We start from the raw sequence: 24,925 nt of genomic DNA, 5'->3' as shown, positions 1-24,925 counted from the left end.
CGATATTTAATTGTTGATACAACGAGCACTCTATGATTATAGGATGTGAAATACATGGTAAAATGTGAAATACACAGGTAATTAATTATTCAAAACATACTTTCTCACAACTTATTTTTCTTTCTCACAATTTTGTTGTAGAGTTTTTGAAAATCGTTCAACAATTTCTCAAATGGCATTCAACCATTCAGCTTAAAACCACGTTGAAAAATCGGACTTGTTATTAAAATGACGCAAAAAATCCTGACAAGTTAACGGACTCAACAGAAAACGCAGTTCTTATCTTGGTTTCGTTTGGAAAGTCGTTCATCAATGCAAAAATTACCATGTTTAGATCTTGTTTTGGACTAATAAACAGTTAGAAAGCGTGAGAAAAGATTCTTTACAAAGATTAACATTAAAATTTTTAAATATTTATGAGAAACTAAATGTAATGGTTTTTTATGCCGTATTAAATTGCAATCAAAATTGAAACGACTGTTTTTGGTTTTGAAAGATCACGAATCAGAAAATAAAATATGAAAATTAGATCTCAAAAAATGAGGTTTATCTTCCATTATAATTGATTGAATCATTTATTCCAGTTGTCATAAATTCATAATGTTTAGCACAAAAAATGATTTTCAAATGCATTCAATGACTAATTTTTGTATTTGTATTGTTTCGGAAAATCTAGAGAAAACAACAGGTTTAAAGAATCCAATAAAAGTTAGCTCTTGTACTGTTTTTTCTTTTGTCTTCTCTTTTTGTCTTCAATGCCATATGAATTGAAAGCAAGTTAGTTTTGAAGTCAGGTCCTATTTTACAATTCATTATAATTTCTTGGCTGATCGTGATAACATTTGCTCAGAGTTTAATAATGGTATTTGTGCAACGCACAGTACGGCGAGACTTTTTGTAAATAGCTGCACAGCGATAGCTGGGGCTATTAATGACCTTCTCTTGGTTTTGCAATCCAAAGTATTTGGATTGTTTTGGTGTGCTGTCTTTTTATACGTCAGTAACAAATCAAAGAGTGGTGATTCTAGTCACGCTGGAGTAGTAAAGGGAGCGAAAAGCAAGCAGATTTGAAGCGCGATTTTCAAAATACTTTTTAAGTGGAGTGAGAAAACGATTTTTGGACGATTTTTCGGTTTTTGAAAGTGAACTCTTCGCGTTTGGCAATTTAATTGCTGTTTTCATTGTTTCTTCTCTTGAGTGCTATAAAATGATCTCATTAATTTTTAGCAGTCCATTTTATGATTTTAACACTTCTCGAAAAATAGGACGGGTCTCGTCCTTTGTTGACTGTCTTAGTTTGTTGTCGCTGTAATAAATTTGATTGTGAGGTCGTTAAATAATTGAATTCATTGGATTGTAAATCAGGACGTGTCCTGCTATGTTTTTACAATCCAAAGTATTTGGATTGTATTGGTGTCTTTTTTAAAAGATCTGTTCTCACATTCGGATTTTTCAGGTCAGTGAGAAGTAAAATTAGAGTGGCGATTTTTATCACACTGAGTTGTAGAGGGAGCGAAAAAGCAAGCCGAGAAGTAGGTATTTGAACAAATTTTAGGTTTTTGAAAGCGATTTTTTTCACGCGTGGCATTTTGATGGCTGTTTTCAGTGTTTATTCTCTTGAGCGCTATTAATATTGTACATTTATTTTCTAATTACGCCTATTTGCAATTGATTAAACTCGTCGACGGGCAGTTAATGCTTTTTTAAAATTGCCACTAATTGTTGTCATAAAATGTTATTGAAAAATTGATGTTTGCCCCCTTTTTAGTATTATCTCTGTTCTCTTATCACCTAGTATCAATAATCACAGTATCACTGGTTAGATGTTTCAGTTTATGGCTAGTTGTTTTCAAGACTTTTGCACTATTTGTTCTGAACATATTTTAAGTTTTGATTTTTTTTAGTTTTGAGATTTGTTGTAATTTTTGTTGTCTTACCGTTTCATCTCATTCGTGACAGGTCTCATAGGTTGCTATTATCAATTATCTGAATTAATTTAATTGTTGCACTTCAAAGCTGATTCTTTCTATTACTTTGACGTTCATTTTTATCAAGAAATACCAAAGTTTTTGAGGTTTTGCGAGTTTTTATTCCTTAATTTGTTTTCTTATCTCGTAGTCTCCTTAATGACAAGTGTCATCGGTTGCTAAGAATGCCTAATTTAAACGATTTAATCGTTTCACTTTTTACCTTTTGTTTCTTTGGCTTGTAAGTTTTTCATTTTCAAGTATTTTTTATTGACTTGTTAAGTTTTATTAGTATTTATTGTACTTATTACTGTTTTATTGCGTAATCTCATTAATGGCAGTTGACATTAGTTGCAAATGAGAAGTAGGTGAATATAATTATTGGCTTGAGTTCACAGCAAGCGCTTTCAAGATTCATACACTTTTTTGGAAAAATAATGTTGATTTTGTTTTTTTGTGTACTTTTCACTTAGTCTGAAGAACAACAATAAATCCTTATTGACCTTCTAGTGCGGCGAAATTTTAGTCTCAACAAAAAGTTTTATCACTTTTAAAGTTTAATTATGTGGTTTGGTTAAGGTTTTGGGTTGTAGTTATGCGGTTCTCTTAATTTGCGCCACTGGTTTTTAAAGTTTGTTTTTCGCAAACAAGATTTATCATTCTTGCACCGCATCTCGTCCATGGTTTTTAAAAAATTTTTAAGAAACATAAAAAGTAATGAAAAAGGTAATTTTAAAATTTTGGGTAGTTTAAAAGGTATTTTTGAAATTTTGGGTAGTTTATAGGAGTTAGTTTTAAAATTGTGGGTAGTTTAAAAAGTAGTTTTAAAAAAAATTTATAAAAAGACCACAATGAATTTTAACCAGCAAAAAGACCGCAATTGATTTGAACGAACCAGATCTCTTTTTAACAAGTCTTTATGCTAATCAGTATACTAAAGTGTCTCAAGATAAAGATCTCGAACTTTGACATCTCTTTTTACCTGTTCTTTACAATTCAAAGAATTTGAACTGTATTGGGGCGCTGTCTTTTTTAAGATCTCTTCACACATTTTCATGATTTTTGAAGTGAAATTGGAGTAGTGATTTTGGTCACGCCGAAACAGGAAGAGGAGCGAAAAAGCGAGTGGTTTTGCTGCATGAAATTTTTTTATCTAATTTTAAAGTAGAGTGAGAAAACGGTGTTTGAACATAAATTCGCTTTCTTGCTAGTGGTATTTTGTTCACATGCGGCATTTTGACATTATTGCATTTTGACATAATCATTTTTTAAAAAGATTTTTTTTGAAAATGGTTTTTCCAATTCACTCATAGTCCGTTCAAGGTTAAGGTTTTGTTTAGTCACTGAAAATTCTTTGAATTGTACGTCAGGACTTGTTCTGCTATGTTTTTTTCTTTCTTGTACCTCAAGGCTTCATTTCGCTAGACAAGTTCACATTGAACAATTAGAGCTTCCTGTTAAGGTCATCTTAGGCACAATTTACATGTCTGTTCTATTATACCACTGAAAAGTTATCTTTTATGGAGCTAGGCATGGCTGCACTTAATTGCTGATAAAAACCAATTAAAATATTTAATTCTGCGCGAGCTATGATCAGAACCTCCATTTTGGTTTAAAGTTTTCTAACTCACTTCTAACGCTCAAAGCGTAAATTGAAATCAGTGGTTCAATATTTTTCAAAATATCGACGTGTTCAATGGTTCAAAAAATCGAAGTGAGCGAACCTCCTCATTTTGGATGTACCAATTTCATTTGGTGAGAAGTTTTGTATACCTTTTATTGGTTGAGTAAGAAAAAAATGGAAGAAAGAATAGGAAAGAAGTCTTCTCGTTAGCTTTGGTTGGAAAACTCACATGCAAGTTTTAAAATATTTAATCTTTTTCGTTTGTGCCCGTCACCTCATCCCCCTCCCCCAGTACGTTATGCATGCCCCCAGTTACAAAACACGTGTCATTACTCGCCTGTCATCATTTTAGAAATATGGCACGTGCGCTTTGGGGGGTATAAACGGAAAAGATCCAAAATATTTTTAAAAACTGCTCTGAAATTTATAGAGTTGAGTTTCCAAGATTCCCCACTTTCATAATATTTCAGGGCACTTCCCACATCAAGGTCAGCTCCATGAGTTAAAATACTCACGTGCAAGTATGAAGATACAGTGCGAGAATTTCCTAAGTATAATTTCGGATTTTTAAGTTTGAAAAGTTTGTGTTTTAATCATAGGTAACGGTAACGTGACTCGCATGAAGTCGCCGAGAATATCTTACATTAATCAGAGGAACAGAGGTAACGGTTCGAGGTATGCGTCAGAATTTCGAAATTACTTAAGCATAGTCACGTGACCTTGTTTGAAACGCTCAACCTTGCAGGTTTTAAAATGCCGACAGTTTTAAAATCTGACTCCGGTGCATAGATAAAAACCTGGCATTCTAGAACCTGCCGCAGTAAAGATCTGGCATTTTAAGACTTGCATGTGCTTGTTTCTAAAGGTTGCGTGACGCCTGCTCAAGAAATATTGACCCCCATCTTGAACCGCATCGCAGTTCTCCATAAATGACCAATTTTATCAGCGACTTCAAAAGAGTCGCGTAATTTGTACCTCAAAATTAACTAGAACCTCATATTTTTAAAATAGAATACAGGCTTTGAACAGGTTTCTCTAAATGGCTTTGAGTAAAAAAACTATTCTAATGATACTACGCATGTACTGCCTTGACTGTACCTGAGCAATAATTTATATTAAAACTTTGTAAACATGATTAGATACGTTTGAAAGTTTTCGCACGCACAGCTTTGAACAAATTAAGTTCGCGAAAAGTTTAAAGAACAAGTTTTGCCAGTGATCACTTTGTTAAAGTACGATTTGAAAATTAAGTAACTCGATAAATAAACAAAATGCACAGCGCAACGTTTTATCGTTATACTACATTTTCTCTAATTCTGGTAGGTTTATTGGCAACTTCTGTGGCCGGAATATCCTCTAAAAAAGTCTCAAGCCAATTGTTGAAATCAGTAAATTACGGAATTTCTGGATTACCCGACTTCACCCAGAGCTTTCTGGAAATTAGCCGGAGTTTTAATTCATCGATGGACCACATCGCAGCAGATCTTGCTTATCTTGAGAGGGAAATTCAATTCTTTCGAAATATTATAGATGGCAGAAAGGAGATGAACAGAAGATTAATGGCTGAAATTGAGGACAAACAGGACCAAATAAATTACTGCAACAACAGAATTGACAAAGAAGGCAAATTCTTCGACGAAGTTTTGCACATCAAGAAATAAAATGATGATTGTGGTTGAGTAAATAGAATAGCGACGTTTATTATTGAAGATATCGTACATTAGAAATCGGATATTAATCGTAAATTGAAGTGTTAAAAATTTGTAGTAATTTAAACTTTTTAAATGCTGCTTTTGTATAGATTTATGTAGGAATCCTATAGCAGTACTGAAAGAAATATTTTTCTTTTAGACCTTCAAATGTAGAAAGTCAATAAAGAATGTAAATATAATCTTTTCATAAGCCGAGGTCTAAACCAGGGATAGCAAGATACAAGATAAATAATACAGAATTAAAAAGAGGCGCCGGAGTGGATAGTGAAGGGCAGCTAGGACAGTAGGTTGAATGACTTGGCAAGATTTGGTACTACTGTTCAAATGGCAAAAATGAAATTTCTCATAAATGATATGTCCGGGGTCTAGATAACGTATGTTTAATTACTCTCGAACGAAGTTTGTAGCAATTATTGTAAACGTGTTGGTCTTTTTTTGCAAATTTTTTGCTGGACCGTTTTTGCGCTGTTCTAGTAGAAAATTCTTTGACTTCTCAAGTGACTTTTTCACTAACTCTTCATTTTTTGAGTGATCTCTATTGTTTTCACTCTTAAGTAAAGCTTGTTGCTAATATAAAATCGATTGCAGCATAGCAAAAATAAGGGCCTGGTAGCCGAGTGGGTTGTTCTGCTGATCAGGGATCGGGAGCTCCATGGTTCGAATCCCGGCGTGGTAACCTATTTTTGCACCCATGAAGAACAGCCCCTGAATTAAATTTCCCCGCCTGTCGTTTGAGAGCCATTCTTGCGACAGTCGGTTTATGTTTAGTCTCGTTATATTGATATCAAGTATCACCCCATGATGAATGGCCAAATGTGCTAGACTTGCATATCAAGCCTTCAAACAGCGCTTTATCAGCCAATGATAAAACGTTAGTATTTCAAGAGAAAAATTATTAATCGTTTTGAACATCTTAATTCTCAATGTTCTGAAAATTTTGATACCAATTAGATTTTAAAAAAGAAACAGTCCAATTTTTCCTCGAGTCGTATCGAGAAAACCAACACTCATTTTAATTTTAACAAAATACCACGACTGACGTAATAGCTGGAATGTTTTAGCCGTTGCTATAACTCTTAAACACGTCGAATGCTTGCCGCTACCGCAAAACAACTATTTCTTTATTTCAGCAGGAATCCACAACTAGTATCGAGAGGGATCCACAGTGGCTACTGCTGAAATTAATCATCAATTGGGTTTTTCATTTCGATAATTAGATGCTTTATCCGTGGGAAAGTGATATCTTTAAGCAAACCTGAACTAATTATCCTAGTGTCAATCGTGTTCACATACGCCTACAACGACCTTAAACACGGGTCCTAAAAATGCCCGAAAAAAGCGAGTATGTATACTCGATTTGTTTGGACACTGGCCACGTATTGTTATCCATGTAATGAGAGTTCTTAATGAAGGGAAAGAGATAAGTTGGCCCCAAAAATTCTAAATTTGTTTTCATCAATGATCTTGAGCTAAAATAAACCTGAAGCTCCTTTTTTTTAAATCAGTTTTTTTTCACTATTGAATTTTTAGATAAGCTGATTCTTATTGACGTTCAATTAGAATTGATGAGTTCACTTCCAGCGATTCAAGCCCCTCCAAATCTTTCTAAGATGCTTAACAATATCTCCTCTGTATGTTGAATATCAATCGAATTCCTTCCTCGTCTCCCATTCTAGAATTTTATCTAGCGTTTGTTGGCGTGGTGTCAGTTTGATTTGAGAAAGCAGCTCTGAGAGCAGAGATACTGGTATACAGGTTTCTTCAGAGAATTTATCTCAAGCATCAGTAGCTAAAGCATCAGCGAGTCTAATTTTTTCAACTTGGCATAAAGAGCAGATATTCGATCAAGTGCTCCTAACTCTGTTGTAAAAGTTAACAAACAACTAAGATATAATCAAAATATTTGAAATTTTATTTACCAAAAAATATTAACAAAAAGACGCAGATTCAAATAAATGAAACCAAACAGTAATTATTAACCTCAAAAAATTCTTAACGAAAAGTTAACTTTCGACATTTTCTTATTTACAATTTATTTAACTTACTTAACTTACTAATTTGACTTACATCTAAAAGTAAAAACATCATTGCTCGAGATTAAGGCATAGAAAATACACGAATTAAAAAATGTTATCAATGTTATCTTGAAAACACACGAAAAATTTCAATTCAGAAAATTCTTGATTTCGCCGTTAAACTAAGCCAAAAGTGTACGTCCTGAACAAAATTGACGAAGTTAACAATAAAAAAGAATATGAAAACACTCAGAAAGACAGCAACAAAACAGAAGTTTGATTTAGTTTCTATCAGAGTAACATGATACCAAAGAATACAAAATAAAACTATTCTAACGATTCTTGTTCGTTCCACCACAGCGGGACTAATATGAAAGATTTCAGAAAACTTCAGAAAAATCTTAAAAAAACTTTTTGAATTGCTTTGATAATCAATTTTATGACCGTTTAAACAAGAATTGAGCGTAAAAGATTAAACCTTCAGCTTTTGTTTGCAAAATTTGGTTAAGGTATTACAAGTAATCAAATCAAAGTTGGCAACTATTGACCTCCAGTCATACTAAAGCAAAATCAAAATCAACAGAAACTCCAAGACGCAGGAACAAAAAATTTGAAGGAAGCTTTTTAGCCAAAAAATTTTTTCCAGTTCGAACAATTTAAGAGATAGGTAAATTTGTTCAATTATTAGAGACCCGAGGGTACGATTTCACCGGTCACTATAACTTCAAGGCAGGGAGCTTAGTCTGAAATATTGAACTTAGACTCAATGAAGTTAAAGTTTAATAAGGAAAAAGTTTCGGACAGTTTAATAAGGACAAAGTTTCGGACGAACAAATTAGACTTAGCTAGAAATCTAACGTTTGTCACTTGAATGAAAACGGTATAAATAATCCGCTGCTTCGCTATCTGAGACGAAGACCTTTGGTTTATTGCAAGTCCTGTATACTTTTCTTTCACTAATGTGCAAGCCCCCTCGGGTGACTAAGATTTTGTTCTAACATATACTTAGAGGACAAGAACAAGCTCAGAGGCAGCACCTATTTAATGTCTTTGGTATTTACCAGTTTATCTCTTCTCAAAATACTCAAAGTTGTGTGATTACATTACAAGACAGGAAAACAATTGCAGTTCGCGACAAACGGCTGTTAAAATAAGTCGCTAAATGACTCAAAAACTACTAATCATCAAACGCCTTTAAAGCGGTCAGAAACTAAAATTTATCTTTTCACTTTAGACTATGCAAAACGTTTTGGTAGTAGTAAGAACATTCAAACCAAACATTTCAAAAACCACCCGTGAGCAACATCAAAAAACGTATGCAAAAATTTTGCACACCAACTGCTTTTTTCACTATCTCGAGACTCGGTAAAAATACCTCTTCACCGCTCTCCAAAATTGCGTAGCACCCAAACCACAACACACTGAATCAGACCACTATTACAACTCATCGACAAGACTCGTCCTCTTCGTAATATTAGCCTTAAAATTTAGGAAAATTTAATTTAAAAAAACATGTTTAACGATATGGGGCTCATGCCCACTCAAAGCAAAAATCTGATTCTAAAGTTTGTCTCGACTTTACTTGCCCCCCCCCCCCCTCAATATTTACCCCCTCTCCCTGAATGTGGCGAGCAGTTGTCGTGCAAGATCATTGCTAAATAACCGCGAAGTGCATTTTTCAGCGCAAAATCTCACATAATAACGCCGTTAAATTATGTAAGATCACCTCTAAAATGCTCTAATTTTTTGCCGCATTAAAAGGCGTTGTTGCATTAATGCACAGCATATAAGGCCATTCGTACATATTTTGCAAAGAATACCCATAAACATTTGACCCCGGTGGGCTTGCAAAGTTCTTCAGAAAGACGACGTCTCGAAAAAGTTTGTTTCAACTGAGATGTCGCTCTAGTTTGGGTAGATGTGTCAAATTTTAAGCTAAAAGATTTCGCTTTTTGTCTAATTTTGTTCAGCCGAATCAACTGTATTATTTTGTTCTGAAGTATTGGCTAATAAAATATGTTCGGATGTCAATAGAAGAATACCAGCAACGCATGATTTAACTTGAAAAATTGAATTTAAAGCACTACTTAGCCGGCATTTTATTCATTTTGGTCGAGGTTTGAAACATTGTTCACCCCCAAAGGGCCCGCATTTTTGAAGAATTTTTGAGATGGAAATCTTTTAAGAATTGCTGCAAATTAAACGGTGAAATTCTATTTTCATCGCAAATCTTACCATAATTCACTGCAAGTCTCAAACATTCTTCATCGTTTTTAACCTCTAACACCTCGACCCGTGGGGCCAGTAATCTATAAATATATTGGATCTCATCTATTATCTGTAATTTTGGTGGAATTGTTCACATGATTGAGCATGCATCTGTGTCGTGAATCCTGGCCTGTTCACTCTCTACATCTCTGTAGACTTTGGTAGATATCTCCCTCTCCCTCAGGGCTGCATGTGCCACCCTCCGCATCATCTCATCCCGCAATTGCAATTCTCTCTTGTTCTCCTCTGCCCTCCTCTCAGCCGCCTTCTTCTTTATTTCATTCCGCCATTCCGTCTCTTTCCGCCTATATTCACTCAATACATAACAAAACATAAAACAAGAAATTGAAGAACTTCGGAAAACACACGCACATGCTTTAAAATATAAACCCCCCACTGTGATATATATATATATATATATATATATATATATATATATATATATATATATATACCATAATGGGGGGGGGGGGCGGAGGTGTAGTTTATTTGACCACTAAGCGGGATGGGGGCTATAACGGGAAACAACCGATTTTCCTATATACAGTGCCAGATTTGAAACAAACAAGATGGTGTTTCGAGCAACGTTACGTGAATATGCTAAGGGTCATTGAGATGAAACAGACTTTGTTAGTCACTTTCAACTTCTGACTTATATAGATTGGACTGGGATTTTCATGACAAGGAATGAGTAAATAAGGAATGAGTAAAATTTAACAGCCAAAGAATCACTTAACCCCTCCCCCCTCCCCGTGCGTTTATAATTTTCTGATCACTAACGCACGCCTCAACCAGGCTATACCTCATTTCATTGAGGAATAGTTGTTTCTGCTGGTATAGAAACTCCCTTTTGTACGGCTGTCTGCTCATCTGTTCAATGAAGTTCAAAAGAGACTCCCTCTCTCTCCGATACTCGGCTGTGTTCCCTCCAACCCCACCCCCACTCCCCTCCAACTCACTCCCAAAGAAGAGAAACCGACTGCCAACCTATCAAACGATGACACGATCAAACATTGTCTTTATCAAGCATATGGATTAGAAAAATTGATCAATAATTACGTATTTTGAATTTTTTCCACTTTTTTCTAAATTTGCTCCTAATTTTTTCGAAAAATTTTCATAGCTTATTTCCCAGGATGCTGTGGTAGAGAAATATTACTCAGATTTGTATGCTTAATTGAATTTTTTCCATTTGTGCCCCCCCCCCCCCCCCGCTTAATTGGTGCATATTATTTGGAACACCAACAGCACGTGCTATTTTCACATGATTTACTATGTAATGGCAGGTGCTCTGCAACTGGGGTGGGGGGGGGGGGGCATGACGTAGTGGAGGCACAAATGGAAAAGATACCATTAATTTTAATAGCTAAATGTAAACCCAAAACTTTTCTGTTAAATATCAATGACGAATTCACAATTTTTGTTTTATGATGACGTTCTTTTGCCGTGCGGTACGAGACAAAGTTTTCTGTTGCTCAACTGTCCTGCATGATTCACTATGAACTACTTTCTTCATGATAAAACTTTCGGAGCAACAATTCGAGTTACTTAAATGGGATATGTTCGGAAACCATTACTGGAGACCTCAGGTCAGACATTAACTCCGTCCCCCATGACCATCATATAAGGAACCTGTGAGTTTTTTAACCAGTGAACAATTAAATTCTTTTTTAAAACTAAAGTAGGAGCACTTACAAGTCTTGCATTTCAATCAGAGTTCAAAAATTTAAAACTGGCTTGTTAAAAAAACTTGAAGACAACGTGACAAATTTTTAGGACTTCGTGTGGTTTTTCACATCGTTGAGTTTTTTTCTAAATCTATTCCTGGTCGTCAGAAATACTTGCAACGATAATCAAATTTGAAAAAGTTTTGTACTAGCTTTTATATCAGACGGTTGGCCGACCTGAATAGATTTTGGGTGACTCCTCTCCACTATGTGATTGAGGCCGTGAAACCCCAACCCCCATCACCACCACGATTTTATACGTGCCATCTTTTTATGAAATCGACCTCTCAACTGAGCATGCGAATAAATGCTAATGAATGGAAAGTAACCTCTTCAAGAAGATTTCTGAGTCTCTGAGGTGCCAGTCTGAAGAAGTCCTCCGAACTCAGTCCATACTTGGCCAGATCTCTCTGAAACAACAAAACATAACCGACCAAACGTCGGAAGAATTGCTCTCAAACGACTAGTGGGAGCTCTAATCAATTGCAGTTGGCTTCAGTCGGGGGGGGGGGGGCTAAATGGTACTAGGAAGTTCAATAGTGGGCTTCAAATAACCACATTAGAGGTTAATATATACCACTCAAGATTTAAAGTGAAAAATAGCACCAGTTTCGGCGCAATTTTCATTTGACTTTTATTTAGTATTATATTGCCGCCAATTGAGTTCAGCTGCTTGAAATTGTGATTGAGAGAGAATTTTAGATCACGCGAAACGCAATCTTATGTAAATTGTGCATTAGATAATGAAGAACCTTGACGTAAAGTGAAAATTACCTCAACTGTATGTACATTGATAGAGCTTGCATGTATAGTCCCTTTATGTCACTGAACTATTTTCCGTTTTTTCCCTAAGATAAAGCTCCAAAACCTAGTCATTGTCTTTACAAAAAACCTGAGCGAATAAACTGACTTTCTAAATAAACTGGCAACTTACAAGAACTGACGTGCACATTTTAAAATGCCGAAAGTCTAGGCAGTGCCAGAAGTTAAAATGTCAGAAGTTCCTACTCAGCCAGAAGTTGAGTTCCGTTGACTTTCGTCTTTTTGAAACATGCGCGTTTCGTGTTTGAAGCATGGTTACGTGATCTGCAGAAGTCACTTCGAAATTCTGACTGAATATATCGAGCCGCTTCTCGATAAACGCCAGAAGTTCTCCGTGACTTCAAGCAGAATAACGTAACCATTACTTAAGATAGTGCTTGAAAACATTTGTCAAGAAAAATTGATCTTCACAAGTAAGATCTTGCTCAGGCAAACTTTCGTGACAGATATGTGAAATCTTGATAGGAGACCTTGGTATTATCAACAGATCTTGTCCCACGAGATCCGTTCAAATATGTCACAATTACGTACAAATTAAGACATTTTCGTTCTAATTTCTTTCCACTTGAATGAAACTTAAAATGTGAGAAATTAAGGAAGAACCTTCAAGTTGTCCGATCGGGAGAAAGCAACTAAACAATGTTTTTTGAAGGCCTCTCCAAAGAATGACTTGTATACATTAAACGTGTCAATGTCCTCGCGAGACATTGAAGTGTCACATCTCAACACCAGCACAAAAGCGTGAACGAATCCCAAATTCTTCATAATCTCCACCCCAATTGACTTGAGCACTGCTACTGAGTCAGTTCCAATGCCCAAAAGGCCCGGAGTGTCCAGGACTCGAACCGTCACGAGACCAGTTTGCAGCTGAAACAAATTCCTTGCTTTAAAATAAATTAAACTTATATAATGAAATAATATAATGAAATAACAAGAGGATTGCTAAGATGCGATGGTATATGAAGTGTCATCCGTTCAACTAAACACACAGCGGGGTACAAAGTAGCACATTCTGTTGACTACCCTGGTTGAAATCTTTGGATTTAAGAGATTAGAAATTGAAAGTATCATTGGCCAACTTTGACAGTTTTGCTGAGAGAACAAATTTAGATATTAAAGATTCCACGCAAGATTTTTGAAAGGCAAAAAATGGTAAAAGGACACAATTTTCAATTTAACTTTTAAAAAAACGGCAAAATGAAATTAATCAAACATTGCTTTAACCATAGAGGCCTGAATGCTTGCAGTGCAAATTGCCACAACGAATACCTTGAAAAGGTAAAAGCCTGACAAAAAGCTGGCCAAGCGAAATATCACATTAAAAGACAAGACTAACATTAAAAAAGACACACACGTTTACAATAATTGTTTGAAACATCGGCTGAGAACAATTGAAAACATAACAGACTAACGTTAGGCGAATTGCTCTCAAACAACGAACAAGCGCTCGGAATCGGTAGTAACCAGCTGCTGCTTAGAGATGCTAGCTAGCATTAGGGGGGGGGGGTGGGGAGGTGGGAATGAGCTGGGGGGGGGGGGGGGGGCGTTGGCGGGGGTCAAGCGATTAGGGTAGGTTTGTGGGAGAGCTGGACGAGAGGGGGTTCAAATCGCGAGGTTTGAGGAGGGTAGACGCGGGGGTTGAGGTGGTGGCGGTGACTAAGGGGGTGAAACTTTAAGATAAGACTAAGAACCGCCCCCTCACACGAAATTGTCACCTCAAAACAGTTTTGGCGAATCGCATTCTTGCAGATGATACAATGGTTAGGCGTAAGACTCTAAGAGATTTTAATGCCTCCAAGTGTTACCTGCTTATCCGTTTTTGAGGGCAAAAAAGTCCAGCGAAAAATCGCGTAAAGACCATAGTGCTAATATAATTGCTACAAAGGTTGTTTGAGATTAATTAAATACATAGGAGGTTTTAGAAACTTCTACAGACACGAAAAGGAGGAAGTAGCTGGAAGCTAGCCAGGAAACAAATATTTCCCTTAATCCTTTAGTTTTTAGCGCAGGTGACCAGAGAAAGTCAGAAACTTTAGCGAAGGTGAGCAGAGCATCTCTCCTCTAAATGGGAGAAAGCTTATAAAATGAATGACGATGAAATGATGATAAATTGGAACAAGTTTTTTTTGCCGATTTACGTGGGTCCAATATTAGCTTAAGGGGTACCAGGTGCAAGCTAATTTTTTTTTAATTTTGAAGATTGACCATTCTTATGCCGAAAAGGCATTGAAGCGGAATAAGTTGCGATTATAATCAGAGTTACCGCACTAAATAAAGCACCCAAAATGGCATATAAACAGGCTTCACCCAATTAGAGGGGACATTTTAATTGATTTTATTTGCTTCTGACTGTACCAATCAGAGGAGATCAGATATTCTAATCAGACCAAAGAATTTAGAAGAAATACAGAAAGTCATGGATTGATGTCACCGAAAAAGCGTCTAGATTTGCGTCTAGATTTGCTAATGAGAGGGGTGTTGAGAACTTCGAAAAACAAAACAGATATACTAGATAATTGAAACGATTAAAAGAATCAATGAAGGATAACTTGCAATTGCATTTTGAAATCAAAAACGGACAATCGATTGCAATCGAATCACGAGTATTATGAATCAAGCGAAAGAGTATAAATTTATATCATACAGGAGAAGTACTGTCATAAAAACAAATGAAAAGACCTTACCATTGCTTTTTTTACCTTTGACGCTTGAAACAAGACACTTCAAAAAAATTTTGGCACTTAAGAGTATTAACATTTGTGGTGTAGATAAAATATAATTGCAATAAATTAATGCTTTATGGATGCAGATGATGCAAAAAAATATTGGTATCGCTGAAAGTCACACACAGCCCTAAATGGGCGAAAAAAAAGCCATAGAAAATTTGCAAATTTCGAAATATCGATCCCAAGCCTGACACTATTGTGAGTTGCCAATTGGTTCAACGTTGTCTGATGTCTGTTGTATTCTATGTCTCATCTGTAGGGTAATCCATAAGACTATTCTGAAGCAAATAACTGTCAAATGGATTTCCTTAACAGATCTTTTTTATTGCTCAGGAGTTCAAGGATAAATGCCGATCTCTTAACCTGTTTAGTTGGTGTACTAACTCATGAAAACTTTTCAGATCATTATCCCATCCTAATGAAGTGGCCAATTAATGTAGATATTGAACAAAACTATTTGCCATTTAGAGACATAAGCTTTATAAAAGATCAAGAAAAACGGTCGAATTATTTAACTGACTTAGACTGGAACCTAAGGAATCGATGTCTTTTTCGAATCTGATAGTACCAATGAGTTGTTCAACAAATTCAACAGCCTTTTCCTGGAAATCACTAACAAGTATGCCCCTCTTAAATGCTTGGCTGATAAAAAATCGAAGGTACCGAAATGGTTTACAGACACCCTTAAAAATTTGCGCTTCAAAAAAAACAAAGCACATCAAAGTATGAAACAAAATCCGCATAAAAATGAAGCAGCAGAAAAATTTAAATTGTTACGCGAAATGTTTGAAAAAAGTGTTAAAAAAGCTAAAAAAGATTTTTGCACAACAATTCGAATCATGTATTGGAGACTCAAGGCAAACATATAAGTTACTCAATGATATTAAAGGAACAACTCGAAAAAGTTCACAAGTCCCTGCGTTGAATACATGCAATGCAAGTTGCACTGATCCAAACAGCGCTGATATTGCTGAGGAATTTAACACATTCTTCAGTGTTGGTCCGAAGCTGAAATTTAACATTAAAAACGTTCCATTAACTAAGATGGACGAAGTTAATCAATCAATGTATCTAAAGCCGATAACCTTTGACAAGGTTAGATAAATCATTGATAATCAAGATAATAAATTCTGATCTGGTGATGATGGTATCTCAAATATCATAGTCAGGTTATCATCAAAAGTTACGATTCCATACCTAACCCAGATAATCAATAAATCTTCAAGAAGGAATATTTTGCTTGATCTGAAAAAGGCCAAAGTCATTCCTCTTGACAAGGATGGATCGAAACTAGATGAAAATAACTACAGACCAATTTCTCTACTAATTGTATGGAGTTAAATTACAGAACGTGCTTTGTTCATTCGCATATATGCTTACATGGAGTATCATAATTTGCTTTTCAATAGGCAATTTGGGTTTCGTACCAAACACAGCACAATTGATGCTCTAGTTGAATTAGTTGAAAAAATAAGATTGAACTACCAAAATGTAAAAGCTATGTTTCTATCTTGATCCTAAAAAAGCATTTGATACCATTGAGCATGATATCTTTTTGAAAAACATCGAAAATACTGGCATCAGGGCCCTAGCTCTAAATTGGGTAACAACATACTTAAAAGGGAGACAACAGCGGGTTATTGTAAATGGAGCTTGTTCCTCGTGGAATTCTATAGTTTGTGGGGTTCCAAAAGGCTGAATTCTGGGTCCGTTATTGTTCCTCATTTATATCAATGATCTGCCATTAGTTAGCAGATCTCTTGATTTTATATTGTTTGCGGATGATACAAACCTCACCGCAATCAACAAAGACAATAATTCAGTGCAAGAAGATCTGCAAAACATCAATAATTGGTTGATGGCTAATAAGTTAATACTAAATATGGATAAAACAGTACAAATGATTATAAGGAATAAAAATAGTGCTTCCAAATCAGTGTTTAAGTTTGATGATGTTTTTATTGAAGTTCGTAATCTCTGTAAGTATCTCGGAATCTATGTAGATAGTAAACTAAGTTTACAATCACATATAGAATATAAAAACAGTGTGGTATTATATGTAAGCCGCGTCACTACGTACCCCGTAAACAGCTAATTGATTACTATCGAAGCAATGTTAACCCAATAATTCAATACGGTATTTTGGTATATGGCTGTTGCAGTTACTCGTCGCTTCTACCTATCTACATTCTGCAGAAAAAACTTTTAAAATTCATTTACTTCAGGAAAAGGTCAGATAGTTCTAGGGACATTTTCATCTCTAATAAATTACTAACAGTATTCGAGTTCCATGTTTATGAGCTGCTGAAATTTGTTCTGAAATCATTGAAAAAGATGCATAGCGAAACTTATCAAAATGAACTCTTTGAGTATGAGCATATTACCAGAAACACCAGAAGATCTACCAAAAAATACCTATAGATACCCTCCTTTAAAACGCAGTTTGAGCGCTCCTCTATTTCATATCGTTGTGCAAAGCTATTTAACACACTGAGAAAGAATGAAGTTTTAGCACCAAACATTGAAACCGAAAATTGGCAAAAAAAATCGCTATTTTATCATAAATTTAAAGAAAGTTATTTGCCAAACAATGAGGAACTATTTTTGAATAGTTTATTCTGTACCCACCCTCAAAACATTTTAAAAAAAAAATTTTCCCTTTTTCTTTTCCACAAACTCTTGTCAAAAATTGTTGCGGCACTTACTACGTAAGTGCCGAGGCCTCAAAAATGGTATTATTTTTGCAAAATAACGAAGTCTACACATAGAAAATCGAATTGCAAAAAAATTGTTTTTGAATTTCTTTAAAAAATGCCAGGAATCAGCGGCTCTCTCGTTAAGCGTAACGCTGCATAGTGTTAGCGTTAGTTGTTAATGAGTCAAAAAAAGAATCGTTTTGAGCTTAAAAACCGCATTTTTAAATTTATATTTCCGTTTTCAACATCAAAGAATTTACTATAGCCAGGGCAGATACTAGGTGGGCTTGATAGCCCCGTTTATCTGTCCTCTCCGAGATACCTTTGATATGTAAACAATTTTAATTGATATATATTATGACTTATTTAATGTATTATGTAATTTATTAAATTGTTGATAATTTTTATGACAAAGGAGAAATTTATTCTTTCTTTCTTTCTGTTTCCTCCATCCTATTAACGCATCTACAAAGACTGCCAGGTATGTACTTTTGCAAGCTATTTTCAAAACCGGGCCAATTTTTCGCATTCATAAACCGGGCCAGTTTTAGAGGTCCGGTCTAGAGGTAAAACTTTTATATATGGCGAAATCATCAACACTCTAGATAACTTTTGCAAGCTATTTTCAAAACCGGGCCAATTTTGGCGTTCAAAAACCGGGCTAGTTTTAGAGGTCCGGTCTGGGGATAAAACTTTTGATATATCGAGAAATCATCAACACTCTAGATTAAAAAGGTTGTCTACCGTGTAGCTGGATGTCAGTGGTACATACATATCCAAGCTGTGATCCTTGATCAATTCCAGTCCAATTGATAATGCAACTGAGAAAATTCTCTTCAAAAAGTTCATGAAAGGCCGTGAAACTTAAAAATCGATTAATTTGTTTTAGATTTTGATTTGTCATTAATTGATAAGAACTGAAACTCCGCCTCGTAGAAAGTTTATCAAGCTGGGTAAAACCAAGTTTGTTTATTTTCATTAAATATTGCAGCAGTTATTAAATAAATATTCTAATCAAAAGATCTAAGTAATAATTGAGCATATTACTTTGCCTTTAATGATAGCAAATTCAAAAAAATGCCAAAGTATTTAGAGCAAAATTTTTAAATATATATATATATATCTGCTAGATTGCCAAAGTAGCCGCAATAGCTTCGTAGATCTGCAGTCTCAAAAATATCGTAAAGAAACAGACCAAAAAAGAAATTTCTTTTTTTTAAATGCTGAAATGTTAGATTTTGATTAAGAATCTGTATAACTTAATGTTCCTTCAATTGGTTGCTCTCAAATAACTTTCGATTAGAGTGACACAAGTTCACTTGACTTTATCTCTTTGAATTAAACTGAAGAACAGTCTAATTCAAAGTGAGGAAGTCATTTTGAGAGAAGTAAGTCACGACCAAAAATTTAATCAAGCGAATGAAGGAAAACCTCGCTCCAATAAGAGTGAAAAATGACGTCACAAACGCAATTCAGTCGAAATTGCATGAACGAATGAACAAGAAACAGACTTTAAGGGAATCGGATGTCATAGGGTCCTAACAAAAACCTTGAAAAAGAAAATTAAAAAAAAACAAAAGGAGGCCAATAATAGCCTCAACTATCGCTTTGCGGCTATTAATAAAAAGTATGAGATATGGGACTATAAATTCATTTAAGCTGCTAGCTACATAGGGAGACGTTCAAATCAGGTAGAGCTAGGCATCAATTAACATGAAAAATAACTAATTCCTCATGCAAACAAAACGAGTCAATTTTGATTATTTTTTTGAAGATAAACTTGAATTTAGTGAAACGGCTTAGATATAACTTTAAATATAATGCAGAGGCTGTAGCTATTAACTAAACGGTCACTTCAGGAAATTTGGAGCTTCCGTTTTATTATTTTTGTTTTATGAAGTTGTATTTAGCATAAACCGACGAACGGACAAATTGCTCTCGAACGACAGGCGCGGAATTTATTTCAAGTGTTGAGGCCTAGATAATTTGTCTTTATGGGCGGAAAAACGGGGATTGAACCCGCAACCTCCGGAGCCCTTAACATTCATCTCTCGGCTATTGAGCTCACTCAACAGTAAAGGAGTGAAAAGTCACTTGAGAATTCAACAAATTTTCTACAAGAAAAGCGCAAAACGGGCGCAGCTAAAATTTGCATAAAAAGAAAGACACACATGTTTTCTATAACTGCTTGAAACTTCGTTTGATAATCAATAAAAAACTCTATTGCCCCTGTCAAGATTGAACAAAAGTTCAACACTTAGATTTGTTCTGTCCAGTACTCTTAGAGATCTGCAGCTCTTCTGAACAATATAACATAAAATCAGCCAGAGTTAACAAAAACGCCTCAAAAGAAAGTGGATTAAAATTCATTTTCTTTCAAATTGATCCTGAAATTCATAAAAAATACAAATCTAGTCAATAATTTCAAACACTTTACTGATCCGATGCAAACAAGTTTTTCCGACCTTGGACCACAAACCTTAACCGAAAAACGAAAAAATTGCTCTCTAATGAGACGCGGGGTAATTTAATTCAGAGGGGACTGTATCCACAATAATTTTATGGTTGCAAAAAACCATGGAGGGTTTTGAACCCTTGACCTTTGACTTAATAGACAGAATTCAGAAGTATTACCAGCTCGGCTAGCAAGGCTCTGCACTAGCTTAACTTACAATTGTTTGTATTTGAGCAACTGACTTAATTTAGGAATAAGAGCAATTTAGGTCACGCGTGAAAAAGTCACTCGTTCCAGAACAAAATGGCCCAGCAAAAATTTTGTATAAGAAAGAATCACGTTTACAATAATTGCTTCAACTTCGTTCGAGAGCAATTATTCAAAGCGAACTTGCTAGTTATCTCATCGTACTAAGCAATTCTTTCTAGGCTTTAAAATGTACCCATTTCTATGCCTCTGAAGACAAAACGCTTCAATCTGCAATCACCGCTCTATCACTTTATGTTCAGCCGAGGGCTACTGACATTAAAATAATACGTGCGCTGTTTTCTGTTTCTGCCCCCAGCCTTATATAGCTAGTCTGTTTGAACTCCCCCCCCCCCCCAGAAATTTGTCACTTATCGATACTTGTTTTTATAACAGTCATATATCAGCATCAGAGGTAAATTGAAGGGATTTTTTGCTCTCGATTAATAACAGGAGGCGATAACAGAAAAGAGCCTAACTAATACGTGCATACCTCTTTTAGCTGGCATTTGTCAGTGGGCGAAGTTGAGAAACTTTGCGTCCCGAGGAGAAAGTTACCGCAGCTGCTTTTGCCAGAACCTGCTTTGCCAAGAAGGACGATGTTAATGAAATTGGTGGAATTAAAGGAGCAAGTCGAGGGATGGCTGCTCAGTTGACGAGATCTTGCCGATGATGCCTCAGTAGTTGAAGATGATGCGATACTACTCGTGTCATTGTGCTGTTCTGCGTCTGATCCACTGGACCTCACTTTGTGCCTGGTCAGATCCCGTTGAATTTCATCCTCCATATTGCTCAGAACAGCTACCAATACAATTACTATGAACAGCTACCAATATCTACTATTAACACAGAACAGCTACTATTAATACTGCTCCGCAAGTGAAAACTTTTCAGCTTCACCTATTTCATTTTATTGAAATCAGCCATGCGCAAATTTCAATAAACAGCCAAGAATTAACAACAGAACATCTTAATACTGTTTCCAAGCAAACGACCAAAAAATTATTTGCTGCTGTTAACCACCCTTCAAAATTATTTTAAAATAATCATTCGCGCGAAAATATTTTTTTCAAATTGAAAGAGAAATGTCCCACATTAGATCTGTTTACGCTGACTCCTGATATGGGGAATACTAGCCAGTAAATGCAAGTATCTCCGCTCTGTAAACATGCTATTAATAGCTAACAAAAAACAGGGTAGCTCGGATAATATTTGCGACAATTGTTGCGGCAAAGGGAAACGTTACGGATCTATTCTGCCCCCCCCCCCCCCCCCACACACACACACACACGCACCTTTTAGTGGGCATATAACTTTAAAGCCCCGGCGCACGTGCTATTTTTCACATAATGTGCTATATAACAGCAAAATGTAAGTTATCTTAAGTTATCAGAATTACTGATTGACCACTCAGCTGAATAGAACAGAGTTATGAAAAATATGGTCTCCATTTTTTAGGGAAAACTTTCACAGAATATTCAGAGAGGAATCAGATCACAAATCAAACATACCCCACAAAAACATATCCACTGAAAAGAGCTCTTATAGTGGGCAAATAGATCGGATAACATGATTGGGTCTCTTTCAATGCTCTTTTCTATCACGGATATTCCATATTTTAAAACTGCTCTAAAGCTTCAATGTAGCGGTACTTAAGCTGTTGATTTAGTACACAACTAAAATATTCGAAATGAGGTTGCAAATGGATTTGGAGATGCATATAATGATAATAACAGTTAATTGTATTGAGGTTATATTTAAATTTATTTGTTTTCACAAGAGCAGCGGTTTGCAACTGTGATAAAACCCACAACTGATGCCTGACTTTAGCCACCTTTTGACCATATTTGAACACATCAGTGCAGTCAATCGGTAAGTTCAAGCCAGGGTGTCCGAGGTCAGATCCACCCCAGCCCATAGCGACCAAAGAATGGTCAATTGCGGACTTGCTCGGGACGGTCCCAACCTCAGACGGGGTTTTTCCCAATCACAGAGAAATTGGGGGAGTAACGAAGTAAGCTCAAAGAAACTTTAGGGTTCTATGAAGCGAGACAGAGCTTGTTTTCTATGATTCTCTAGTTCACAGAGTCTCATATTGGTAGAAAACAAGCTTCAGTAATGTTTTGAGCTTATGCTAAACACACCAACAACTGTTTTAAGCGCAGTTCAACACAAAACTGAATTTACAACGTGCGTTTTCAATAACATTCACGCTCCTATATACTATTTACTCAAGAACTGTGGAATTTAAATACCAAACAGACGCTACATACCACACTAACAACTAAGGCTTTATATTTGAATATTGGTGAAAATGCGTTGAGTATAGCATTTTTGAATATTACAGCGCATAGAAACGATACATTTAAGTGTAAAGTTACCAATGCTGGTAGGCAAGCAGAATTAGAGTGCATTTATATACACTATTGAATACCAAATAAGCAGATATGCGCGATTGTTAAGCTAAAATGCCAGAAAATTCTCTAAACTTTAAGATGTCGGAAATCCTTTGTATTTTAATTTCGGCAGTTTCCGACTTTCACATGAGTGCCTTGAACCATAACTGAGTTGCAATATGAAAGCATATTTAATTTACAAAAAAAATTAGGGTCTTTCCCATTATAGCCCCCCCCCCCCCCCTCCCCAGCTTGGTGGTCAGATAACCTATAGCCCCCCCAATCATGGTAATTATACCATAATGGGGGGCTATAATTTCATGGTGGGGGGGGGGGGGCTATAATGGGAAAGACCCTAAAATTATTGCCACTTTTTCGTTGCTACGGTATGTCACTTGGCCAAAATTCGCTTGCATGAATATTCACCTGTATAAATATGACTGCTCATCTAATGCAATAACTTCTCAACAATTAGACGTACCAAAATTTAATTTGAATGAATCTAAAAAGCCGGGAAATGAAACACTAATTTCATGCACTTCATCCACACTCAAAATAAGTTCATTTAAAAGGTAACAAGGAGGCTCGCTTAGTTTCGGAACTATTTCCTAAATAACTATTTGAAGAAAAACAAATGTACATGGAGATTCGTGAGAAAATGTTGGAACTGTAACATGAAAAAGCTTAAACTGAGCTTAATCGAAAAAAAACTGGTGACTCTCGAAACATTTTCGACTTCTTTTCAAATAAAAAGGGGGTGCGTTTGCTCTTAAGCCGCAAAAGACAATCCAATGGACGAGCAGTAATCCCCTATTATTATTATTATTATTATTGCTTCCACAAATGTGAGGGACTGCTCCTGCAAAATTTATACATATGTAGATGAATCACTAGTTTAAGTTTGTTAAGTTTATTTCATTTGAGGACCGACATTTTTCGCCAAGACAAATAAATGTTATGGAACACGACTTTTCAATGCCGAAATAAATATTGAAGTACTTCCACATCAAGTTTAAGATTCGATTTTTGAGACCGACGGTTGAAAGAATTTAACATTTGAATCAACGATATTTGCACTATATGTGGTTCGGTAGAAAAAATTTGACCGCTGAAAATCTTTTGTCAGTTCAGGCAATACAGACTGAAAACTTGACGTCTTTGCAATCTTAATATGCTCGCTGATGTTAAACGCATGATAATTGTTCACCAATTTCGATAGCAAGAGAAGATCTGTTAGCACAATGTAATAGTTGAGAGCTAATAAGTTCAGGGATATCAGTCGTTCGCAATAATTAAGGTTCGGTAGGATCCATTTCGAAAGTTTTTTCTTGAGATTTTTTCTAAGGGTCGCATGTCAGACTTTGAAGGCATATAACAGTTAGATCCATAGATTAAGATTGGAATAAGCGTACTCTTATAAAGATTTAGTTTTGCTGTAACCGTCAGGAGAAATGATGTGTTTCTTTTAATTTGATGGAAGAATTTTTTGGCTTCACGAGTCCGCAATTCTACATGTTCCTTCCAAGTGAGGCTGACGTTCATCGTGCTTCCAAGGTCCTCCACAGTTCTCGATTGTTCCAGCGGCCATTGGCCCAACACCGGACTTAATCTCGACTTGATATTGAAATTTATATACTGACGTTTGGATAAATTGAAGCTGATGTTATTTTCGTGACTCCAACGCAATATTGAATCTAGATCTTGTTTGATTCAGTGTGCGTTTCCAAGATTTTCGTTATATAGTAGTTTCAAATCGTCACCAAAAAGAAAGACTTTGGAGTTGAAAACGGTTTCAGGTAAGTCATTAATGAAAATAAGAAAAAGTAGGGTCCCAGGTATCGAGCCCTGGCGTACACTCGAGGTGACCGGCGAATTTTTCGATTTTAGATTTCCAATTTTTACGTATTGCAGTCTGCCGCTCAGGTAGCTCTTTAAAATCTTGAACAGATTACCACCTATTCTAATGCAATTGGTCTTACGTAAGAGTATTCCATGATCAATTGGGTGGAAAGTTTTGGAAAACTCAAAGAGAAATGAGCTATCTTCTCGAATGTTTTCAGAACTGAATTTGTTTATTTTATCGAGGTAGGTAATCATTTGAAGAATAACTGATCTTTCACGAAAACCGTACTGTGAATCAGTTATGAATCCCTTGAAAAAGTTGACAATTGAGCCATACAAAAATTTTTCTAGAACTTTCGAGACAATGCATAATAGTGTTACAGTACGAAAATTTACCACAACTGCTTTTTATACTTTTTTCATAAAAAT

General features: G+C 35.7%; 2 protein-coding genes across 3 annotated transcripts in view; both read right to left on the bottom strand.

The window, feature by feature from the left end:
* The window catches only part of LOC142341852 (heterogeneous nuclear ribonucleoprotein H-like), a 567,627-nt gene that overhangs the window by 287,483 nt on the left and 255,219 nt on the right, over positions 1-24,925 (bottom strand). The gene's annotated exons all lie outside the window — the stretch shown is intronic.
* Positions 9,358-21,309, bottom strand: LOC142341122 (GTPase IMAP family member 7-like). The gene is made up of 5 exons (XM_075392012.1): positions 20,752-21,309; positions 12,739-13,002; positions 11,643-11,723; positions 10,389-10,573; positions 9,358-9,891 (listed from the first exon to the last, which is right to left on the bottom strand). The coding sequence occupies exons 1-5, from the start codon at positions 21,043-21,045 to the stop codon at positions 9,678-9,680; spliced, it is 1,038 nt and encodes a 345-aa protein (XP_075248127.1). The 5' UTR covers positions 21,046-21,309; the 3' UTR covers positions 9,358-9,677.

This window comes from Convolutriloba macropyga, chromosome 6 (genome assembly GCF_964194025.1).
Source record: "Convolutriloba macropyga chromosome 6, txConMacr16.3, whole genome shotgun sequence".
Lineage (NCBI taxonomy): Eukaryota > Metazoa > Xenacoelomorpha > Acoela > Convolutidae > Convolutriloba > Convolutriloba macropyga.
The sequence above is the reverse complement of the archived record's forward strand: the minus strand, read 5'-3'. Positions and strand labels throughout refer to the sequence as shown.